This window comes from Lichenostomus cassidix, chromosome 19 (genome assembly GCF_008360975.1).
Source record: "Lichenostomus cassidix isolate B80296 chromosome 19, HeHo_3.0, whole genome shotgun sequence".
In the NCBI taxonomy this organism is placed as follows: Eukaryota; Metazoa; Chordata; class Aves; order Passeriformes; family Meliphagidae; genus Lichenostomus; species Lichenostomus cassidix.
In genome coordinates, this window is record NC_139499.1 from 258,707 (window position 1) to 282,324 (window position 23,618).

Sequence of the window (23,618 nt, forward strand, 5' to 3'; positions counted from 1 at the left end):
TTTACAATGCACAGATGTCCAAATCTTTCTCTTCCTCTATTTTTGACTTGTTCCTAAAAATTATGTTTTTGTGGTGGTGGTGAACAATGATAGCAATGCTATCACATCACCAAATCTAAAATGCTGACCCACATGGTTTGGAGTCTCTGTGCTTCATTCAAAGAAAATGGTAGTACTTCTTCCCATTTCAATTTTTTGGTAATACTTAAACCCAAATATTTTCATCATTATGCAGTGTTTGATACTTCAGCAATTTGATTTGATTGATATAAAGTCAGATGAAGCATTAGCTAGGGGAGCCTGGAGCCTGTGGGTTTCATTCCTAGCACCATCTAAGTTATTGGAGCCGAGGGACAGCCTTGGCCATGGCCCTCCATCTGTACAGCATGAACACAGCCCAGGACACAGCGGCATTGGGACAACGAAATTATGTGGTAGAAAGTTGCAGGAACAGACAAACCAGCATCCCAACTGTCTGTGCCCTGAGCATTACAGGCACAGCAATGGTGATCTTATTAAATCAATGCAGTCTATGTTGGAGGTATTTGTCATAAAACTGAATGTGGCAGGATAAAATATACTAAAAAAACCCTTTGATTCGTCATGGGAAGCACTGCAGCCATTGTGGTATAAAAAACCATTTCACTTGTCAATTAAAGGTCACAGAAATGTTGTCTGAGCAATGGCTGCACAATTTGATGCTGCAGTGGTTCAGAGTTTTGGATGCTTTAGGCCATCCACTGAATTTATACTAAAATAAATATTTGTTCTAAATTCTGACAGAGGCTGCTCGAGCACACATTTAATCTCTTATTTATTGAGAGCAATATTCAGCTTCTGCATGCTTGCTGAATCTAGGCCTAAAGAAGTGGAAAATACAATACAAACTGCTCACAGTTGTAATAAGATACAAGGCTTCAATGAAACTAACTCGTTCTTGTAATTTCTCTTACCTAGTCAGAAGCACCTGGTTCCACGAAGAGCCTGCTGAGCCTGTCTAGAGATGTGTAATATAACTATATAAGAGAAGTATCTTCTATATAAATCCTTTTGTACTTTTAGATAGAAATGTCTACTTTTTCAGCGGTTCTATAATTGACTTAAAGAATGACCATAGATTTGGAATGGCTGTGTTTACTTTGGAATATATTTTAAGGACTAAATTTGATGCAGCAATGCTGGGGAGATGACAGGGATTAAAATCAACAGGGACTTAGCTGAGGCTGTCTACATTTTCCAATAAAGCTGAATTTCACTGTACCTGAATGCATCTTAGTTTCTTTAATGAAAAATTTCTGCAAAGAGTTCAGTTTGTTTACTTTGGAGAAAAAAACCACCACATTAATTTTCAGCTATTATTTTAATGGCTTATTAGACAATAGTATCTGTATATTTGAGCTAATTTTTCCTATTATATCTATCACAATTCATATGTTTTTCCTAAATAAAAGATAAACTGGTTCACTTGATGATTAGTATACATTAATGAGATGGACTGTGAAATGGTCTGGATTCCAGTGTGTGGATTAGGAACCAACTGAAATGAAACCAAATCATAGTTTGTTCTGTTAATTCAAAGTATTAGGTGCATGTTATATCAGAGTATCACACAGTTTATAGATGATGGGTTTGGTCCTGCAGCCCTACCATAAGCAATAGTTGCATGGACTCATGAGAGCTTTTCTGCTGAAGGTTGTAGGGGATGCTCTTCTGTTCATCTAGAACTAGTTATGGAAACATGCTGCAATCTGCTCTAAGTACTGTTATGTCAAAAACTCAGAATATTCTGTGATTCAGTGAATACAACAATTAAATTAAGGCCCCTGTAGTCCTGGTTATGCCCCACAGCATGTAAGAGTGCAGCAAGTGCAAACACTCTGCAAAGGTTTCTCCTTTACTGGCGTGAGTTTGAGATGATTGCATTGTGCACAAACGGTAAGTCATATTCCCTGATGAAGAAATAAAGACCTTTCTGATGTTTTTCATGACTCTCCATGCAATATACAGTTAAGTCTTTTACAACAAATCAAGTCCCAGCAGTAATTCTGTAGGCAGGTAGAACAGTTACAGTATGGTTGCTTCCTGCCAGCAAAGAAATAAGATCCAGTCATGCCTTTGAGACGGAAGTCCAGCTCTGCATGGATGAGGTGGTTGTATCTTCAAGGAAAATTTTGAAGCATTAAATTCAGTTGAGTGCAGTGTGTCCTCCCTGGGAGCAATCTGAAATTCAGCAGGTAAATTGAGAGCAGCACATCTCTGTCATTCTACAGATAAGAGAGACCTATAGGACATCTGCTTGCATTTCACAATTGCTCCATGCGGATCTAGGTGCTCCCACTTCAATTCTGGGACCTTCTGTTGGTGATGTCAGCAGGGGCAGGTTTAACTCCATGCTGAGACATTTTGAAAATGTTAATCCTTCCTTCTCTCCAGATAGGAGCTGGTGGTGACTGGTGCCATGCTGCCTTCCTGCCTCAGCAGACAGCTGTTCCCAGCCCTGTGGAATGAGCCCACCTGCTGTACCTTACCTATTAATCCAGCTGTGTGGGCACTGTCCACAATATAACCACCAACACTTTTGCCTGGTGATCACTTGAACAGAGATGCTCAGTTAATGAACCTCCAGCAACAGTTTGGAACCAGGCTTCCCACTTGCTTCTGGACATGTTTAGAATGGGGAAATGTGCTAATGCAGCTTCTCCCAGGTTTCAGCTGGCTTGACTTCCCTTTCTGAAAAAGCAGGGTGGTTCATCCCATCTTTACTCACAGCCCTCTTTAGGAGGCACTTTTTGCACAGCTGCCTGCCCAGCAATCTATTGGAGCTGGTGGAGTCATTAGTGCTCAGTCAAAATGAGGGCAAAGCATCACAGAAAAGGAACTACCTGGGAAGGTAAGTAATTCCAGGGTATTGCCTTGTCAAGTGTGTAAAGCAGTGCTTCTCCTTAAACTTTGTATGCAGGGGATGAAAGAAAAATGAAGTGAAAGTGGTTGCAATGCTTTTGCTGGAAGGACTGGAGTCCTTACATGGTGTGCATCATGTCTGGCTCACTGCTGGGTGGGCAGTAATGCTGATGGGTGCGTTGGCACTCAAGGCTGAAGGCTATTTGGTCTCAGGCATTTTGAGTTATATCCAGTAGAGAGAAAGTAGTCTGACAAAACAATTGCACCAATATTTATACCTTCCAAATATCAATTTTATATTAAGAAATTATCTACCTTTAGTCCTAACAGTTAGCAGACTTTTAAGATGTTGACCGTGTATGAAAATCTCACTGATTTTCCGACTAGTACATGAGATGTGCCCCAAAAAGCCTTGTCTTTACTAATTAATAAATAAATAAACAAATCCCAACAACTTAACAGGGCTCTGACTAGCTCCGACAGGGAAGGTTTGTAATGACAAAGAAGCAGACAAGTATTTATTTCCTATGTTTTACTGAACTTTAAAAGCCTGTCCTGTGCAGTGGACTGGCTCTTTTCTCTTAAATTGGAATTTTGGATCCAAGTGGTGTAGGATTCAGGGTGTCCATGGTGGAACTGGGCATTCCTCGGATATGGCACCCTGCCTTTTCTCACATCATAACCACCCAGTTGAAGACCAGTGTCTCTGTGATACAGTTGCTGGCCAGTGTTTTTCTCTTGGGATTTGAAGTTTTTCCACATAGAAAACTTGAACATCTTCTCCTTTGTTTCTTTTCATATCTGTCCTGTCAGGGACCCACAGCCAAGGAAGAGGGCAGGCTCTCATTTCTGTGATTGTGCAACAGCTGTCTGCCATCAGTGGCATAAGAAAGGCCTCCCTTGGCTCTGTAATGAATTAAACTGAAATTTAAGCTACCAAAAATGAAAAATTTCATTTTGAACAAAGATTAGGGTGGCATTCCTTTCATCTGCTCTTATATCCTAAGAGATTTTGGTACTAGTTTTGATTGGAGGAGTGCCAAAAAGAGGATAGTCCATTTGCCTAAGAAACTCTTGACCTTCAGCACTCCATCTTCAACAGCCTTGACTGAAATCCATCCTCTGAAGGACATGGATCTTCTCTATCTCTCTCAAAATCAGGTCCTGCGTTTAGATCCCTGCCTTGTTTCCCAAAACATGATCAGTTCATGAACTCTAAACTTAGCTTTTTCAGATGGGATGTTCCTCTTCAGACAAGTTTTTTCTAAAATCATGCTTCTTGACACATATTAGCTGTGAGACATTTGGCAGAATGCTCAGCAGAGTATCACACTGAGTTACAGGTGGTGTTTTGCTGTGAACTAACTGTTCACTGACAGTGGATTCTAAAACCTCCCATTTCTCACATCATAAGATGAGGAATGAGGAAACAGGAAGAAGCATGTGAATTAAGTGGTTTCCAGTAATACATTGTCTGTAATGCAGTTTTAAATTTAGTACAAACGATTGTAATTATGAAATTAGCTTTTATGACAAAGTTTATTCTGGTGTTCTGCATCAGTTAAGCAGCAGTTATCTGGTGACTAACAGAACAGAATCCTAACAGCCCTGGATGGGTCTTTTTTAATATCTGTGGTTACATAACTTTGCCTTGCATATAGGGAAGTCCCCATGTTAAAATAAGAAACCGAATGTAAATGCCCATGTACTATTGCATAGCTTCAAGCACCACACCCAAGTTCCAGGGGAGGGCTGCAGTTAGTATTTGACGTTTTTAATGCAGCCAGAGCAAGCTTTTGTCTTTACAAGCTAACAAGGACATTGGGCTGATTCTGTGCCAGGGTTTGGTGCTGGTCAGTGGGGAGATCCCCTGTCAGCTCTGTTGTGGTTTAAGGCTGCTGCCTGCCAGGGTCAGGGGACAGGGGTGCTGCCTCTCTGTCCGAGGCATCTCTGCTCTTGGCTGAGTCAGGAGCAGGGTTTACCCTAGAACCCAGCTCGTGATAACGTGCTGGCTTGCTGGGGACATTAGCTGCACTCGGGCACAGGCTCCTGGAGGGGATGGAGCTAAGTGTTCACTGGCTGGAGCTCAGCTCCTCCAAGAATCCTGTGGAGAGCAGGTCCTGGCTCTATCAGGTGACTGCCCACCCCTGGTGCCCGTTGTAATTGAGGGTGTCCTTGGAGGGGACAAAAGTGTTCCTGGGTGCACCTTTGCTTGCAAGCAGTGTGGGTTTGATCCCTGCAGCTCTCACATTCCTTCAGGTCTTCCTACTTGGGGCTGAGGATGGACGAGGAGCAGATGGATGCAGCTGGTGCACTGGCATTGCAGAAAGGCTTAGCAAGGGACCTTCCTGCTCTCCCAGACCCCAGGGGTCTGTCTCCAGCCCACTCTGTGGTTTCCCTGTGCCTGGGTCCCTTCCCATTCAGCCCTGTTCCCAGGTAAGGTGGTGAGCAAGGCTGCGACTGGCTCAGGTCCTCAGGGGCTCCTCAAGGGAGCCTTTTGGTGGCAGATTTTGGGGAAGCTGTGAGTCAAAGGAAATGGTGATGCAGGGGGAGGGTTTCTTGCACACTGAGCCCGTGGCTGCCCCATCCTGCCTGTGCTGTGCCCCAGATTCCCCACCTGCTATTACCAGCCACACAGAAGACAGTATTGCCATTTCTGGGCCTCAGGGAATGTGGTACATGCTTCATTCAGCCCTTCCAGCTCTGATAGAGAAGGTAAAGGTGCCTCTGGCTGTCATTTCCAAGGCACTTGTCCTTAACCCTCTGCTGCAGCATGCTGTGCCATCACAGGGCAGCATCAGCAGTCAGAAGAGTCCTTTGGACATCAGGGCAGCCAGTCTGGCCCTCACCCTTCACTGTCCTCTGATTCCAGAGGTGCCTCCAGGTTATCCCCATGGCCTCCCAGCTCACCTACCCAGTCCTGGAGCCACTGGAGAGGCTGGGCTGGGAACTTGCCATGGGAAACACCGATGCAGAACAAACCACAGTGGGTAAATGATTACGGATGTGATTGCAGCGGGAGTTCCGCTTCCCCAGGGCTTTAAGGCAAAGCAGAGCTGTGCAAGGGCAGAGGGGAGGGGAGAGCACCCAGGCACGCAGACAGGCAGGAGCAGCAATGGGGGACGCCTTCATCCGGCACATCGAACTGCTGGGCTACGAGAAAAGGTTTTTCCCCAGCCAGCACTATGTGAGTACTCAGCAGCATTCTGGCAAGTGAGAACTGAGGACTGGCCAGGGTAGAAAGCCTGGCCAACAAATTTCCTTAGATAAATGTGACTGAGGGCCTAAAACCTTCCTTTTTAGGGGGTCATGGCTGATGACACGAGCTGGAGGCAGCCAGAGACTAAAATGCCCTGAACATACAAGGCTTTGGGCACCTCCTTTGCAAACTGTTGGTTACTTTGCAGGCTCGGAAAGGGCTTTCTCCTTTGTTTGCCATCCACCTGCATGTTTCCATCCCCTCTCCATCCATGCCAAGCTCCCCTAGTACCCAGTTTGTTTGCTGGCAAGGCAGAGCTACTCCCATTGGGGTGGTGGAAGGAAAACGTACATTTTTATCTGAAACTGGAACATCCACAGGGCTCCCTGGAACAGTGGGGTGTGGGGTCCCACTTGCCTGCAGAACTGCAGCCTCTGCTTTGCCCCTCAGGTCTACATGTTCCTGGTGAAGTGGAATGACCTCTCCGAAAAGGTTGTCTACCGCCGCTTTACTGAGATATATGAGTTCCATGTGAGTCCTCCCGGGACACACAGGCTTAGGGTGGGGAAAAGAGGAGGGTGAATTCCATCTGAAATTGCCTCAAAGCAAACCTGGTTCAAAGGAGGCTCCTGGATCCAGTCCTTCAATCTCTTTTGCCCATTGAAGGTGGGAGGCATTGGCTCTGTGTCCCTGGGCAGGTTTCTCTCCGTGCCAAGGTGTGGTATTTCGCCAACCCATGCTAGTGGCAGTGGGGCGAACACTAGGAAGGTACACAAGCTGCGGCCAGAGGAGTGGGTGTTGCAGAGTGTTCCCCTGGTGCTGTCCTCACTGTCATGCCTGGCTCTGCTCTGCAGAAAGCGCTGAAGGAGATGTTTCCCATTGAATCCGGGGACATCAACATAGAGAACCGGATCATCCCGCACTTGCCAGGTGAGGGGCAAGCACCATGGCTGGGGGGTGAATAGAAATTGCAGGCAGTTGGGAAATTCCCTGGCGGGTCAAGTTGCACTGGCTGCCTCCCAAACAGGTGCATGGTGCAGTATTTCCTGTACACCAGGCTTGAAATCAAAACCCCAGAAAGATCTGAGGAGTGGCAGTGGTTCTTCCAACACTCAGCAGCCCTGCAGACCCCATCCTCCCTCTCTGAAGGCTGGGCACCCCAGAGGCATGTCCGGAAGCATCAACTGTGACCCCTGGCTGGTGCAAAGTGTCTGGCTTTGGGGAGGGTGAACTGAGTGGAGCTGAGTTGAGACTTCTTTGGTGGTGCCATCACTGGAGGTGGCTTAATGCCCTTATGGCAACACAGATACTTTGTAAGAGGAAGCAATGCAATATGTTTTCAATGATACGGAATGAACTCCTGATCCAAACAGCTGACACTTTGTCCCCAAGCAAGGTGCATGTCAGAAAACTTCCCCATTTTATTTAATTTCCTGCTTTAAAGGAGGCAGAAGAGAGCCTGAAAAAGAGCAGCAGGTTGTGGTCGACATCTCTGGAGGATGAGTAAGCCTGCACTGTGCACCAGCATGGGTGCCAGTTGCGGGGGGTTCCATTGTGGCTGGACTAACACCACCATGCTGGGCCTCTTCAAACGTGCCACCCACCCCATGCTGGAGCTGTTCAAAGCATCCTTATTCCATTTGGGGAACTGAGACCACGGGGGACCAGACAGGTGTCAGAATACTGGAAGGGTATGGGAGTGCCACCGACCGCACAAAAGCACCCCCATCATGTGGTTCAGCACTGCTGGGGGTCGGGACTGCCAGCAGCATTTTAGAGCTCTGGGGTCAACAACACCATGACTAGTGGGATGGGGGGGGGGGGATAAGTATATCTCCTCTTACTGCATGCTGGTCTCCTGAGCCTGTCCTGGTGCCCCCATGCATCTGCTATATTTGTGGCCCAGCAGTTGGGCTTAGTCTGAATACATATGTGGGAGTTACCCTAAAACTGAAATGGGGTCCAACGAGATAATTTCTGGGCTTGCGTGAGCTGTGCTCCCACAGAGCTTCACCTCATTGGCAAAATGCAGCCGTGAAGCACCTTGGGGCCAGACCCACTTGTTTGCAGGGCAAAATTAATGATTCAGAGCAGCCTGCTTGGGAAAGTATTAAAAACAAGGCTCCCTGCTTTTTCTGAGCCCTTTTTCGTCTCCCCCAGCCCCAAAGTGGTTTGATGGTCAGCGCTCAACTGAGAACAGGCAGGGCACACTGGCTGAGTACTGCTACACACTGGTCAACCTACCCCACAAGATCTCCCGGTGCCTGCATGTGGTCAGCTTCTTCAAGGTCCGTCACGATGACATGAACCCTGCCACAGACAGCCAGTGAGTCCAGCTGCCTGCTACTTTGAGGGAAATCCTGCATTCCTGGCCTTGGGTGCTGGCAGTAGCCTGCAGGGAGGGTGTCGCTGCTGATGGATAGGGGTGATTGGTCTTGAGCCGCCTTTGCTCTGACCCGTCTAGGATCAAGAAACCTGAGGTCTTCTTCCTGCCAAAGGATTCCAAGAAAAACCCCACTGGTAAGAGGTCTCAGAGGGCTGCAAGTGACTTCCTCAGCAGCAGCAATGCCTGCTGGCAAGAGGGGTTGCCGTCCCATGGCAGATACCCTCACCAAGGGCATGGTCTCTGTGCCAGAGCTGCAGCTGGGGGAAGCCAAATCTTTAGGGAGAGTGGGTCATTGTCCTGAAATCCAGCTGGTTTGGGACCAGAAGAGTCTGCAATGGCACTTCGGGCTGTCCTGGGGCTGCTTTTGGCCTGCCTGAAATAGGGTGTTTCTGGGTTGGGGGTTGGAGGAGGGAACATCTCTCACTTCTCCCATGCAGACATCACGGGCCCTATTGTCCTGCAAACGTACCGTGCCATCGCCGACTATGAGAAGAGCTCCACATCTGAGATGGCTGTCAAAGCTGGGGACATGGTGGATGTTGTGGAAAAGAGCGAGAATGGTATGTGTCTATCCCTCTGGAGAGCCCCTGAGGGCCAGCCACCTGCACAATTTCAGCAGGAATGAGGAGTGCCCATGCATCTTGTGTCCAAACACAGCATGTGAGCTAGTCATGACAGTAAAGCTGAAGGGTGAGGGGCAGTTCTAGAAAATTGTGCAACATCCTGGCCATGCCTCAGCCTGTGAGGCTTCCTGCCCAGCAGGAAAAGGATGAACTGATCAAGTTCTCTGGTTGCACCATGTCAACAGAGACTGGCTCCAGCACTGTCCCTTTGGTGCAGGACACAGGATGCCTGCATCTCCCCTGGCTGGGACAAACATGGTACCAGTCCCCACAACACTCTCTGCTCTTGCCCACGGCTGCTTTCCTTGCAGGCTGGTGGTTTTGTCAATTGAAGAATAAACGAGGCTGGGTACCTGCTGCCTATCTGGAGCCAATGGATGGTCCCGATGAGTCTGAAGAGCAGGAGCCTAACTATGCAGGTAAAATATTGGGGTGACCAGGGTGTGCATCAGCATAGCCCACTGCAGCTCCCCACTGAGATGGCTCACTGCAAAGCTGGGAAATTCAGACTGAGTAGGATCACTGGGCAGGAAAATGCTACTGTAGGAACTGCCAAGAAGAATAAATCTCATGGCTTGGTGCCTCAGTGTCAACCTTGGGAGCTTCCCATGACCTGCAACTCAGCCTTAGATTTGTGTTTTGGCTGATCACAGATGTGCATCTTCACTCAGTGGCTGTGCTGAGCTGTCTGGGTGAAGGCCGAGGTACTGGGCTAGGAGAACAGCATGGTGCAGCACCCAAATTAGGTGCAGGCGTTCTCGAGCACTTGGCCTCTGTACTGTCCTTATCAGGGCCCTGCCCCACCATCGCCCTGCCATCACTGCCGTGCTTTATCATCTGGAGCAGAGGGATGACCCTGCAGACTTGTGCCAATTGCTCAACAGGCTCCAACTTTGTGGGTTTCACAACACTGGAACAGGCTCTATTAGCACAACACTTCCTTCTGCCTTATTTCACTGCCCGAATTCTGAACACACTTTCCAGCAAAGAGAGGTGTGTTTCCTCTGCTTGCATCTGAAAGCTTTCTTCTAGAGAGGTGGTGAAGGGGCTGGGATGAGCCATGGGCAGTGACAAGGCTGAGGGAAGTCTGAATCCAAACCTGAAGCACCCTGAGTCTTGCCTAAAATGTAGGATGCCTCCTAATGCTCTGGTGCCTCCTCAGTGGTAGGGGAGGTTGAGCCCTCATCCCTGGGGTGTCAGGACATGATCTGCTATCCCCATTTTGTGTGTAGGTGAGGCATACGTGGTCCAGAAAAGCTACACTTCTGTGGAAGAGGATGAGCTGACCCTCAAGGAGGGTGAGACCATTGAAGTCATCCACAAGCTCCTTGATGGCTGGTGGGTCATCAGGTGAGAAATATCAAGAACAGGTCAGGTGAGCAGCATTCAGGCAGAGGGAAGGGAGCACCCATGGTTCTCCACATCAGAGCCCTGAAAGCCATGGCCGTTTGGTGCCCAGCACTTCCTTTTGTAGGCTGCTTCTCAGAGTCTGCTTTCTGCCAAATATTAAACATTGCAGCTGGAGATTCATGGAGAATCATGGAATGTCCTGAGCTGGAAGAGTTCAAGGCCAACCTGTTCTAGGGGAAGGTGTCCCTGCCTGTGGCAGGGGTTTGGAATGAGGTCCTTTAAGGTCCCTTCCAACCAATCCATTCTGGTGTTCTGTGACCACCCACAAGAATGATCAAATCTCTCTCCTGGATTGAGGAGGTGGTTGCAGAGCCACAACTGCAAGTGATGTTGCTTTGTGTTGCACTGCAGGAAGGATGAAACTACAGGTTATTACCCTTCCATGTACCTGCAGAAAGCCGGGGAGGTGAACACCTCTGTGAAGAATGAGCTGAGGAACCGGAGTGCTCCTCCACGGAGGTAGGAGAACCTCTCCTAGAGGGCAGAAGGACTAAAGCTCTTCCTTGGGGGAGGTGAAATTAAACCAGACAAGGTGTTGTGGTGTCACCTGCTTGCCCTGTCAATGAGGAATGGCCTGGAGAAATGTAAGCAGGGCAAAGACAGACCAGGGCTGTCCTCCTGCCAGCTCTGTGCTCCCCAGCTCCCACAGGCACTTCAACATTGCTGATGCAGGTCTGCATGATCCTTGCAGGTCCTGCAGTCAGGTATATTTTATCTTGTTCTTCTGCAAAGTTTCTTTTCTGGGCTAATCTTGTTTAATTTTCAAATTGGCCATTTTCTTATTTCGTAAGTGTGTGCACTGAATCTTTTAGAGGCAAGGAGAGATTTGACTCAATGGAGCTGCCAAATGGCCTAATTTAATGGGAGGATGTGAGCTAATGCAAGAGATTTTATTTTGATTTAAAAGATAAAAAGCCATAATAGCTCATGTATTCCAGTGCAAAGAGAATGGCTAAAAAAGGCACAGCTTGCTGCTGTCCCTTTTTTCCTGTAAGAAGACACTTCAGGCCTGCTATAAAATCTCTCCAAATTCAGTTCTGCTGGAGCATGGATTGAGTGTGAAACAGTGTAAAATGGTCCAGATCCACCTATTTGAACACAGTGATGGTTGCTGATAGCCTTGGAGGAGATGAGGTAGTCTGTTCCAAGGACAGTGGCTTGTCCCCCTGCCATGGTGACTGCTGCTTCTGCAGCACTGGCACCCAGGCCAAGCCTTGTTGTGAAGGTGGTGACCTGCTGTTATGGGCAAGAGCTTTGCTATGACATGGGGTATGTACTCAGATCAGAAAGGGGCTGAAGGCAGAGAGGCACATTTCCTTGAGAAGGGCAGAAGAACGATGCCATGGAGTGGACATCAGAAGCCACCTCACTCCTGCCATGGTACTGAAGACAAAGCAGGGGCCTCTGTCTGCCGGCCCGCAGATGGTCCCCAATGCTGGGTGTTCCCCTGTAGCAGCCTCATGCTGCTCAACCTTTCACTTCTCTCAGTAGTTTGTCTCCTGTGGGTTCAACACCACACATCCAGGTGCATGCTGACACATGCCCTATACTCCATTCCCCTGTATCTGACCCTTCAGCACCAGGGAGCCATGTCAAACCCCACACCAGGGACCTCAGTTTTATAGCCAGGGTAGGTGCTGTATGTTCATTCATCAAAGAACTATAGATAACTTGTCAGGCTTTCTTGGATAAACCTCATGCCCATCTCATCCTTCTAGTCTTACGCCCAATCTTCCTCACCATCCCTATCATTACTTTCCAGATTTGTGCTCAGGGTTCACCCTCCAGTGCTTGCTTCCAAAGCACCATCCAGCTGCCTCTGAACATGTTGTACATTGTATCTCACTGATGGCTGCCCTCGAGGGCTGGAATCCACCAGGCAAAACCCAAAAGCAGAAATTGGGGTTTGGGTGCAGCAGAGGAGGAAGTGTGGGGAAAGAAGTGTGTGGTGTGAGAGCTGCCAGCATGAAAACTGGAAGTTTTGTTTCTCACTCTTTGCAGATCCACCATCCGAAATGTGAAGAGCATCCACAAGCAGGGCCGGAAGCAGATCAGCCAGGAGACCTATAGGAGGAACAGCAAGAAGTACATCCAGAACCAGCGGAATGTGCGGGGAAATTTCCAGAACAAGGCCAATGTCATCAGTAAGTCTCAATGGAACTGGAATCCTGCAGGCATGGCCCGTGTTCCCCACCAGTGCTGGCAGCTGGATCAGGATGGCACACTGAGGTCACACCATGCCCATCTGCCTTTTTCCTATGGGAAAAGTGTGTGCAGGGAGATGTTTCTTTCAGTGAGGTTTCTTACCCCAGCTATAGGTTAGACAGAGCAGAATATGGTCCTAGAAGGAGGTCAGCCCACATTTGGGAGCTGTGCTTTCCTTTGTGCACCTAAGGTCCCCTGTGCTGCCATTACCATTGCAATCACTATGCATGTTAGATATTAGCAGAGCCCCCAGAGGGAAATGTTGCGTGAAGAAACATAGAATTATAGAATTCGGTTTTGGTAGGAAGGGACCTTAGAGACCAATTTGTTCCAAGCTTCCACTTGATCAAAGTTGCTCCAAGACTCATCCAACCTAGCCTTGAACACTACCAGGTCCAGGGCAGCCACAGTTTCTTTGGGCAACCTCTGCCTCACTACCTTCACAGGAAAAATTTTTTCCTAATATTTAATCTAAGCGTCTCTGTCAGTGTGAAGCCATTCCCCCTTGTCCAGCCGGTTCAGACCCTTGTAAAAAGCCTCCCTGCATTAAGAAGGAGAGAGGTATGCATTGAGGTATACCCTTTAAATCTGGTAGTGCCCATTCAGTGTCCATGACCTTCCCAGACCTAAAGATCGGCAGACCTCATGCAGACCTGAAGATGGGCTTCCCTGAGCAGAGTTCCCAGCTGGACACTGTCTTGCATGGGAGACAGGAGTTTTATGAGTTTTTGCAGTTTGACAGACTTTAAGATAGCTAGTTCCCCAAGACTTAGTCCCGTTTGCAAGGATCTTTGATATCTGGCCGATTTGTCTAAAAATACCATTTATTAGACACAGAAAATAACAAACATACAAACATAGAACAGATTGACATACATAAACACACAATGAATACATAATTGCAACACTATAATAGCTAAAAATGCAATTATGGGGTAAAACCTTGCTTGAACTATAAAAATAGTTAAAAATGCAAGAAATGCTTGCTTGAACTATAATGCAAGTTAAGAAATGCTTGCTTGAGCTAGCTGAAATGCAAGTTAAGAAAGGTACCTATAAGTTAGCTGGAATAATACAATCTAGGAAACTCAATGATCTTACCAAATCCAATTTTGGAGCTGGAATACATTAAGACTTCCTCACTCAATCCCAGGGAAGTAACCACAGGGCTGCGTCCAGACCCTGGGGAGAAGACTTTACTTCACGCTCCAATGCCCATGTAGAAAGCTTCTACCTTTCTGAGGTTTCGTGGTGTTTTTTATAGGAAAAGAGTATGTGGATTTGCGGTCACTCAAAAATTCTTCACATTCTCTCAGTGTCTCACCTTGGCCTTCCAGGCACCAGGACTAGATAGCTAGGATTAAGTTTATCAACTTAATCTGAGCCATTCATCTCTAGCCAGCGATCAGGGAGAGAGAGAAGGGGGAGGGGGGAGGTCCTGCCACAGACACTAGTGGGCTCATCGTGACATCATGACCTACAGGAAGACCATTACATGCAGCAGGGACAGAAGGAGAGGCAGGAGCTTTGGTGGCCATTATGTAGGAAGCTGCTGAATGTTCATGAGGGTGGTGTGTGGTGGAGAGCTCTGACCCACCTGTACATATTCTTTACTTGCAGTTGAGAAAAATGAGCCAGATGACAACAATCCCAAGGCTCAACCTGCTGTTCCTCCCCGTCCCAGCAAAGACCTCATCCTGAACCGCTGCACTGAGAGCACCCGGAGGAAGATCCTGTGAGGATCCTGTAAGCCACCCAATGCTTCATCTCCTCCAACTCCCATGCAGCTAGGACTCGGAGCCAGACCACGGATCCAGGTGGTTCTAGCAGCCATTACAGGCCAGGGAGGCTGCTGATGAAATCAGACCAGCCCAGCGCCAATCCTCATCATCATGGCCAGCCCAAGGTGTGCTGATGGCACTATGAGGAGGCACCAGACCTGCTCCACCAGCTCCTTACAGCCACCAGCAGTCCTCATCTCTAGATGCCCTTCTATCACCTCTTTGTATTTTGAATTATTTTTGTGGTATACATCAATAAAGGAGAGAAATACTATAGACCTTGAGGAGCAGTGTGGGAGGAAAAATGTTCCTCCCAGGGGGATATTGGGGAAGGATCTCTTGCAAAAGATGCTGGCAGTGATGAAATTTAGTTGGGGCGGGATGAAAGGATGGCAGCTTCCTGCTGGAAGGTGGTTGCTTTGCTTCCTCGAGAGGAAAGTGAGGGCTGGGTTATTGGGAAAGGGCTGCTTCACACAGAGAGTGTGGTGGGACGGCTGCATTTGGTGCCAAGACAGCACTGTCATCACTGTGCCAGGCGGGGCTGGGTTTGGGTATGATCTCGGTTTGGCTTTGGGATGGGTCTGGGTCTACGTGTAGGTTTGGACCTGAGTTTGAGTTCTGATCTTGGTTCGGGTCTGGGTCTAAGTCCATATAAGGGTCTGGGAGTGTGTTTAGATTTGAGTTTGGGTATGGCTCAGGGTCTGTCCGAGTGTGGACCCACCTCTGCAGAGGGAGGTGTGGCCCCTTTAAGAGAAGCCGCTGTGACGCCGCGGTCGAGCGCGTGCGCGCAGGGGCGGTGACGCTGCGCGGGCCCGCATGTGACAGAGAGGCAAAATGGCGGCGGCCTGAGGGGAGCCATGGCGGGGCTGGCGCGGCGGCTGCTTCTCCGCAGGGGCCTGGGCGTGGTGGCGGGGACGCCGAGCACCCGCCAGCTGCGGGAGGCCGAGAAGACCGCCCCGGTGTTCCAGTACGAAGGGAAGGCGGCCAGGCGCAAGGACCGCGTGTTCGTATGGGGCTTCAGCTACTCAGGCGCCCTGGGCATCCCCAGCTTTGTGAGGCCAGACGCAGGCTGGAAGAAACCGCGGCGCATCCAACCCACACCGTACCGCCTGGAGACGGAGGAGAAGGTGGGCCAGGTCCGGCGGGACCAACATGTCGCTCCCAAACTCCGGAGCCTGGTCAGGGCTTAGCACAGCCGAGAACGGCGTTACGGGATGGGGTTTAAAGGCTTTGCTGTGATTCAGTGTGTTTTATGTATATAGTGGTGTTGCATGGAATGATTACTGTCTTAATTGCAGTAGCAATTAATTTTTTGAAAATAAGTATCTGTGATTTTGTTAGAGGCATTAGAGAGCCAGTGTGTGAAGAGCATTTGCCAGATAAAATGTGCGTTTTCCAGTGGCTCCGTGGCTGCTCCCACCTGACAAATGGGAAGTTTGAGTCGAAAATGTTGTTATTCTTTTGCCTACATGTTTCACTTGTTCTCTGCTGTCTAGTGCAGAGAAGGCCGGAGCTTTCACAGAATATCCTGAGTTGGAAGAGATCAGAAGGATCGTAGAGTCCAACTGCTGGCCCTGCACAGCATTCCTCACCCAGTCCCACCCTATGCCTGAGAGAGTCGTCCAAACCGTGCCCATTCCCTGGGGAGCCTGCTCAATGCCTCACCACCCTCTGGGGGAAGAACCTTTCCCTCATCTAGTCTAAGCCTCTCCTGGCACAGCTCCAGCCGTTCCCTCGGGTCCCGTCCCTGGTCACAGAGCAAAGATCGGAGCTTCCACTCCACTGTCCCTCGGGAGGAGCTGCAGGCCCTAGTGAGATCTGACCTCAGTCTCCATTTCTCCAGGCTGAACAAACCAAGTGACCTCAGTTTCTCTTCATGTGGCTCATATGCTGGGTTTTTTCTGTCAAAAGGAGTAAAACATGTTATTCTCTTAACACTTCTATATCTCTCTGTGTTTGAGTTTGGGTTGTTTTTTTTGTTTTTTTTTTTTAATCTGCTGATCCAGGTCAGCAAACAGGTCTTTCTGTGGTGTTGAATGGGGCAAAGATAATGCAGAAATAAAGATGTATGCACACAAAACCAAAACTAAGGTGTATAGGTTGGACCTGAGTTTTCACCATTGTGCTTACCACAGAAGACTTTCTGATAATTTTTGCAAGACCATACATTCCGTGAATTTGGACCGTATGTAAATGTAGGTTAATGAAGAATAAATGCTGATGAACAAGCAGCATGGAGTGAAACTTGCTTTTTAAGCCACAGTTTCTAACTGAATGGTGTGGGTTTTATCTGTCTTGAAAGATATCATCTGCTGCTTGTGGTTATGGATTCACACTGCTGGCTTCTAATACCAGAGACATCACCAAAGTGTGGGGCATGGGGCTCAACAAGGATTCCCAGCTTGGATTCCAGAGAAGCAGAAGAGATCAAAGTAAGAATTTGGTGGCACTGCAGTATGCTTGTGGTACTAGAAACTTCATGTGTTTGGAGGTGTGAAAAACACCCGGAGGCTTTGATGCAGTCCCAGACTGTGCTTTATTTTTTTAAATAGGTCTTTTTCTGAATTTTATCTGTGGTTTTTTGTGTTTTGTAATTGGTCAGGGTGTGTCTCTGTTCTCTACACTGCTCTTGTTTCATCCAGACAGGAATGTAGCTGTTTATTCTGCAAAGTGTGATGTTGGTTAATGTGTGGCTTTGAATGTATAGTTCAGTAGTAGACACAGTCTAGTTAACAAAATTATTTTGGCAGGACGGTTTGCTCACTTCTTTTGCCTTTGCACTTAAAAACTAAAGTCCTTTTTTACAGGTTTTTTTTTTTTAAATACAGTCAGTGGGGGTTTTGTGAAGCTGTAGGGTTTTTAAAAAAAATATTTTAATAGTAAGTTGCATTTTGAAGGATAAATATGTTTTTCAGTCACTTAGTCTTACACCAGGCTCTCAGACTCATTTAAGATGACGATTCCTGTGCAGAACATTGCCACTTTCCACTGAAGATGGGAAAAACACAAACTTTCTTCATAGAATGGGTGACTGTGTAGGCATTCCTCAACAAACAGTTGAGAAAAATCATGATGAAAGCAGTTTCTCTCATGGTGTATAAAGGTGTAATCCATCAAGGTTGGGTGTGTCTGATATGGGCAAAAGATTTAGCTTTGTGGAGAAGCAAAAGAAAATTACAGCTACAATGCAGCATATTGAGGTTTCCAATGGTGCTGCTTTGCGCTGGCACACTGGATAGTTCTGGAAGGGTGTGCACACACAGCAAGTGTGTATTTAAACAACGGTTGCAAAATGCAGGGGCTGCAGAAGCCTCTGCTCACTTCTGCTTTTAAAGGTTTCAGCTCTTGATGAGTCTTAGTTGTGTACGTGCTAATGTGTCAGGAGTGCCTTGCAATTACCTTGTTTTTCATCTGGCCTGTAGACTATTTTTGCCAGTGAATCCAGAAATAGCTTAAATACTTCTGCAATTCACTTGCAATTACCTTGTTTTTCATCTGGCCTGTAGACTATTTTTGCCAGTGAATCCAGAAATAGCTTAAATACTTCTGCAATTCAAGCCCTGCTAAGTAAGAGAGTGTGTTTGGCAACATCGGTTGAAAATGTGGTGAAGATCAGTGGGATTGCTACTGCTTCATGTTTAATGTTCCCCAGACAAGTTTATTCTGGGATGCGCTGCTCATTAATGTTTTATAGACTTACTTTGTTGCCTGCTGCCTGCTTCCAACACTGTGTTGCTGTAGATGCTTCATTTCGGACGGAATTTGCGGGCTTCTGAGTTTTAGATAATTGTATCTAAACTACTAATATATCATGTTCATCCTCCTGTTCCTTAGCCACCTCATTGTCTCTTTTCTCCAAATCCCCTCAGAAATCAGTGATGATTACTACAGATCCCAGTAGCTTGTGTCTCTCTGCTGGAGGGGACAGCGGAAAAGGTTGTTTCGTTTTGTGACTTCCAAGTGTTTCTAGACAGATAAAGACTTGGATGCCTTTGAGCTCCTGTTCTGTTGCATGGCAGATGCCCACCATTGACAAGCTGCCTGTTGTGCTGCCTGTCCTCACATCCAGTAGTGTATTACTTCAAAAGAGCATGTGTGGTTTTTTAAACTTTTAATTATTTTCAAATTTTAGGGTTTTTTTTTTTGTTGTTGTGGTGGTGGGTTTTTTTGTTTTTGTTTTGTTTTGTTTTTATTTTTATTGAAGGCAGTGAGAACTGCTGCCTGTCTGTATGCAATACTGCTTTACATCATCTGGTATTTGATTTCACTTATTACAGTGACTTTGATATCAAGGCTTTTTATCTCCCCTTAACCTTTTTCCTAGTATTGATTTATATTTTGCTGTTCTTCCTGCCCCCTCCCCCAGATGACTGTAACTGATTACATGTTCTTCAAGTTGCTAAATCTTTCTAAAGTACAGCATGTCATTTTTCATAAATGTTAGATGTCTTATTCCCTATGGACCTAACCTAGCTAGTCTTTCTTGCATTCCTTATTTCTGAAAGTGCCTGTTCTTTAAATATGAAGCACTAAGGTTTTATTGTTCACCTTTCCTGATGCATTTGTGTGATTGTTGCTCTTGTACCATGTGTGCAATATCCCCAGTTGCACAGAATGGTTGTGTGGGATATTAAGCTCTAGTAATGCAACTGTATTCACCAAAGTGGTTGAACATGTGGATGAAAATCTCAGTTTCACAATTCTGCCACCTGATAACATTCAGCCTCTAGGTATGGTGGACTTTTGATTAGGCAGTGATTATTGGCTTCAGCTATCTCCATAGCTTTTACCTTCTCCCTCCTTCCGTGATAAATTGCTGTCAACCTCTTTTTTTAGTATCTTGGCTTTCTAAAATGTATCTGCTTTTGTAACAGAGCAGAAGTGAATGTGTGAATGTACAATAGGATCAACAAATACATGTTGTATTCACTTTGTGGAAGCTACTGACTTCAAATTGTGCTCTCCTCCTGAAGCTAAGGGCTATGAATATGTCTTGGAACCATCTCCAATTCCATTACCGCTGGAGAAGCCGCAGCAAACTCGAGTCTTGCAAGTGTCCTGTGGGAGAGCCCATTCCCTGGTTCTGACAGATAGTGAAGGAGGTACAGTGTCACTTGTGCTGATGCTGTCAAGGGATGCCTTGCTATGCTTTTACTAAAAATTTCCAAAAACTGGTCTTTTTTCCTTTAGAACTAGATCCCAGGTGGGCTTCTGCACTGTAAATGAGATGCAGGCAGCTGTTGGCTTTTGTGGGATTGCTTCTGCATGGGAGAGCCATGAACTCTGCTTGGCTCAGGTTGTAAATGTGTTGGGAGCTTTTTTGCTACAAGGTTTGTTTCTCTAGCCCCAGGCCTAGCTGAGTGCAGCCTGTTTGTCTTAGTCACTCAGATGTGTTTTTGAACACACATCTGGGTGACTGTGGCAGTACTCCTGTGTTACCTCCCCTTGAAGCCCCAGAGTGCTATGTTTATAAAAGCAATTAATTTATTGATAGTCCTTTATAGAGAAGATCCTGTTTGTTTATTGTTTTTCCACATCTCTGGGAGCTCTCTGGTGCAGTGGCTTCAGTGCTGCACCAAGTGATCCAGTGCAGCTTCTTAGTGGGTGAGGTGGTTGGTTGGTTGATTCCCACTTCTCTGGGAATGCTGATCTATTTCTGAGTCTCCTTGACAACAGCAGGATAATCTAGGCAATTCCTGACAGACAGACAGTGGGCTTCAGGTACTGCAGCTGTGCCTGCAACAATAGTGCTGGATGTTGTTGATGAAAATGGATTCAGTCACTTTAATTCAAGTGGACTTACTTTGAAAAAAGCTTATGCCAGTTTTTACATTGCTGTGCTCCACGTTTCAGACTTAGAACTGCATGAAAATAGTTTGTGGATCTGAAAAGAGGTTTTCAGGGGATTGGGCAGTAATAAAACTAGTGTGTTTTTTTCATTGTTTTACAGTGTACACAATGGGAAACAATTCTTATGGACAGTGTGGCCGGAAGGTTGTTGAAGATGAAATTTACAGGTGAGAATTCAAAGATCCTGAACTTTCTTCATGTTGAAAACATAATTGCATGAAAATAACCTTGCAGAAAAGCCTGAAGATGGAAAAGGTCTGGCAGTATAAGCATGCCATTTTAGATTAAGGAGTCTGAGGGCAGACTTTTGTGCTGCAGGTGTCGTACAAAGCAGCCTCTTTGAACTGAGGCTGGGCACTAGCACTCTGCTGGCCACATTCACAAGAGACAAAAGAATGTCAGCATGGGACAGTTCTTCCCACAGGGCATAGTGACAAAACCCAGCCTTCATAAATTGCTTGAGGTAATTGGTGTTAGTAGCTGAGTTTTCTCCCTTCAGCTGCTCAGAGTGCATGTGCTGTTCTTCAGGGTGTTAGAAGTACCATTTAATTAAGAAAGAGATGTCCTCTTGTTGAGTCTCTGCGGTAACTGCCTCTTAGTCTTGTGCTTTTCCTTCACTGGAAAGCACTTTTGTGGGTCACACCAAAGCATATGCTCAAAGTGCTCTGTGTGATAGGGTAAGTGGATAGTGGGAATATGTTGAGTTTCTGATTCCATAGCAGGACCAGAAAAAAAAATCTTTTTCATTGCTCTGTATGTGATCCACAACACCTGCTCTGTAAAGTTTGAGAAAATAGCTGTAATTAGGTAATTTTTGTTAGTCTTGATACTGGAAGTCCGTGATTGGATTGTTCATAATTCCTGGTGTTGTGAAAAAATGACAGAAAGGTTAGCACTACACTGTGCTTTGGGATATCTAGTTTATCTCAAGTGTAGTGTTTATGTGGGTACTGCAGTATTATGTAGTGTCAGTGCTTGTTCCAGACTAGGGATAGTCTTTGAGGATTGCTCCTACCTGCAATTCCCACGAGAGCTTATATTTAAAAAGTGACAATCCTTCTCAAATAAGAGAATGTAGAATTGTGTTCCTTCTTCATGCAGGTATTTTGCAGTGAAGCTACATGCAAACAGATTTCTCTACTTGGGATAATAGAGTGCCTTTCAGTAGAGGCAGGTTTACCTTCGTGTTTTTCAGTTGCAGTCTTCTGAAATCCTCTGTGTTGCCTTTTCTCTTCTTGGTGGCTGTTTGGTGTCCAGTGGAAACCATCTTATTCATCAGCTGAAGGAATTTGACAGCAGAGTTGTCCAGGTAAGAGGATTGTCTGGACTCATTCCTGAAGCCAGATTGAAAACCAGCTGAACAGCTGAGCTCAGAGGGTGGCAGTCATTGGCTCAAAGCTGAGTTGAAACCAGTAATAAATGCTACTGCACCCCGGGGATCTGGGGTCTAATCCTGTTTACATTTTCACTAGTGATCTGGGTCAGAGTGTTCCCTCAGCAGATATCAAATGACGTAAAACTCGGAGGAGTGACTGATAAACCAGAGGGTGGTGCTGCCATCCAGAGGCTGGACAGAAATGGGCCTACATGAACCTCATCAAGTTGAGCAGTGGAAAGGGCTAAGTCCTGCTGCTGGTGAAGAGCAGTTTCAGACACCACCATGGGCTAGGGCTGACTGCCTGGGAGGCAGCTCTGCAGAAAAGGCCCTAGGGGACACCAGGTTCACCCTGAGTGTTGTGGTTTGACTCTGGCCAAATGCCAGCCACCAGTGAAAGCTGCTCAGTCACCCTCCCCACTACAGCTGGGCAGAGGAGAGAAAAATTTAAATGAAGGGTTCATGAGTTGAGATAAGGACCAGCAGAAAACACTCGAAGGGCAAAACAGGCTCAATGTAGAGGTACAAAGTGAGTTTATTGCTAACAAAATCAGAGGATGATAATAAGTAAAATAAACCCTTAAAACACCCTTTTCCCCCACAGCTGCTCCCTCCTTCCCACTGATAGTGCAGGGGACAGAGCGTGGTGGGGTTTGGTTAGTTTGTCACCTGAGGTTTTCTTCCACCCCTCAGGGAGAGGAGTCCTTCCCCTGCTACACCATGGATTCTCATGGGAGAGAGTTCTCTGTGAACTTCTCCAGCATGGTTCCAATCTCATGAGCAGCAATCCGCCAAAAATTGCTGCAATGTGAGTTTCTCCCACGGGCAGAAACTCTTCCAAAACTGCTGTGGCATGGGTCACTCCTCTGCAGAGTGTGGTCCTCCAAGGACAGGCTGCTCCAGCCTGGAAGCAGGGCCCCTTCTCTCCACGGGTCTCCCACTGGATTGCAGCCTCCTCCAGGCATCCACCCGCTCCAGCCTGGGTGCCTCCTGTGTGAGCTGCGGGTAGATCTCTGCATCCCATGTGGAGCCCAAGGGCTGCAGGCAGACAACCTGCTTCACTATGGTTCACCACAGCTGGCACAGGAATCTCGACTCTGGTGCCTTTAGCACCTCCTCTTCCTTCTTCACTGTCCACGTTGTTCCCTCACATGTTCACACCTCTTCACTAGCTGGAATTAAAACTGCCCCACCACCTTTGTTTTGAGTTATTCTTAAATAGGTTATCACAGAGGTGTTCCCATCATCTCTAACTGGCCCAGCCTTGGCATGTCCATCTTTGGAGCCACCAGGGATTGGCTCTGCTGGACATGATGGAAACTTCTAGCAGCTTCTCACAGGAACCACCTCTGTGGCCTCCCCCTGCTACCAAGAGCCAGGCCAAGCAAAACTAACACAATAAGCCAGCAATGTGCTCTTGCTGTAGACAAGGCTAATGATACTCTGGCCTGCATTAGGAAGAGTGTTACCTGCAGGTCAAGGAGGTGATTCTTTCTTTCTGCTCAGCCACACAGAGTACTGTGTCCATTTCTGGGATCTCCACTCCACTACTCTCTTCCTGTTGTGATTTCGTGTTCCCCTTTGTCACTTTTATATTGCTTAGGAGTTTGAATTTTGTCTTTTTCTTTTAAAAAATGAGCTGTGAAACCATCCGCTTAGACTAGCCAGCATTTCTCCTATGTTCCTAGGAGAGCAAGGGACTGCAGGGTAGCAGAAACACCTGCCATGGCTGCCATATTTCCAGGCAGAGGAGCGGTTTGTTGGTATGTCTGTGCCCCTGTAGCCATACTCTACAAACATTGCTCCTGTTCTAAGGAAGGGTCATTCATGTCTGCTTTTGAATGGCTTTTTGCTTGTCTTTAATTCATGTCAAGCCTGTGGCAGGCAT

General features: G+C 47.0%; 3 protein-coding genes across 13 annotated transcripts in view; all 3 read left to right on the forward strand.

Moving 5' to 3' along the window:
• Positions 1–1,260, forward strand: part of GTF2I (general transcription factor IIi) — a 124,193-nt gene extending 122,933 nt beyond the window's left edge. Inside the window, exon 45 of the mRNA XM_085078707.1 lies at positions 958–1,260. The gene's annotated coding sequence lies outside the window, so the exon portion shown is untranslated. The remainder of the gene's footprint in view (positions 1–957) is intronic.
• A 2,771-nt stretch (positions 1,261–4,031) lies between these two features.
• On the forward strand, positions 4,032–14,787 carry NCF1 (neutrophil cytosolic factor 1). Of its 7 annotated transcripts, XM_085078724.1 has the most exons (12): positions 4,032–5,337; positions 5,776–5,891; positions 6,551–6,631; positions 6,955–7,030; positions 8,261–8,426; positions 8,565–8,620; positions 8,924–9,046; positions 9,421–9,528; positions 10,342–10,459; positions 10,871–10,978; positions 12,521–12,663; positions 14,345–14,787. In XM_085078724.1, exons 2-12 carry the CDS (start codon positions 5,871–5,873, stop codon positions 14,461–14,463), a joined length of 1,119 nt encoding a protein of 372 aa, XP_084934850.1. In that variant the 5' UTR covers positions 4,032–5,337; positions 5,776–5,870; the 3' UTR covers positions 14,464–14,787. The 7 variants fall into 7 exon arrangements, with proteins under 7 accessions (XP_084934850.1, XP_084934849.1, XP_084934852.1 ...); XM_085078723.1 differs by lacking the exons at positions 4,032–5,337; positions 5,776–5,891 and adding an exon at positions 5,911–6,088 and having other exon boundaries at positions 6,551–6,592; XM_085078721.1 differs by lacking the exons at positions 4,032–5,337; positions 5,776–5,891 and adding an exon at positions 5,912–6,088.
• Positions 14,788–15,304: 517 nt separating this feature from the next.
• The window catches only part of RCC1L (RCC1 like), a 31,105-nt gene continuing 22,791 nt past the window's right edge, over positions 15,305–23,618 (forward strand). The window contains exons 1-5 of one of the 5 annotated variants that reach the window (XM_085078720.1): positions 15,305–15,683; positions 16,808–16,937; positions 19,479–19,607; positions 20,456–20,522; positions 21,613–21,664. In XM_085078720.1, the coding sequence (XP_084934846.1) occupies positions 15,363–15,683; positions 16,808–16,937; positions 19,479–19,607; positions 20,456–20,522; positions 21,613–21,664 (699 nt within the window). In that variant the 5' untranslated portion in view covers positions 15,305–15,362. The remainder of the gene's footprint in view (positions 15,684–16,807; positions 16,938–19,478; positions 19,608–20,455; positions 20,523–21,612; positions 21,665–23,618) is intronic. The other 4 variants (XM_085078716.1, XM_085078717.1, XM_085078718.1 and 1 more) reach the window with 4 other exon arrangements.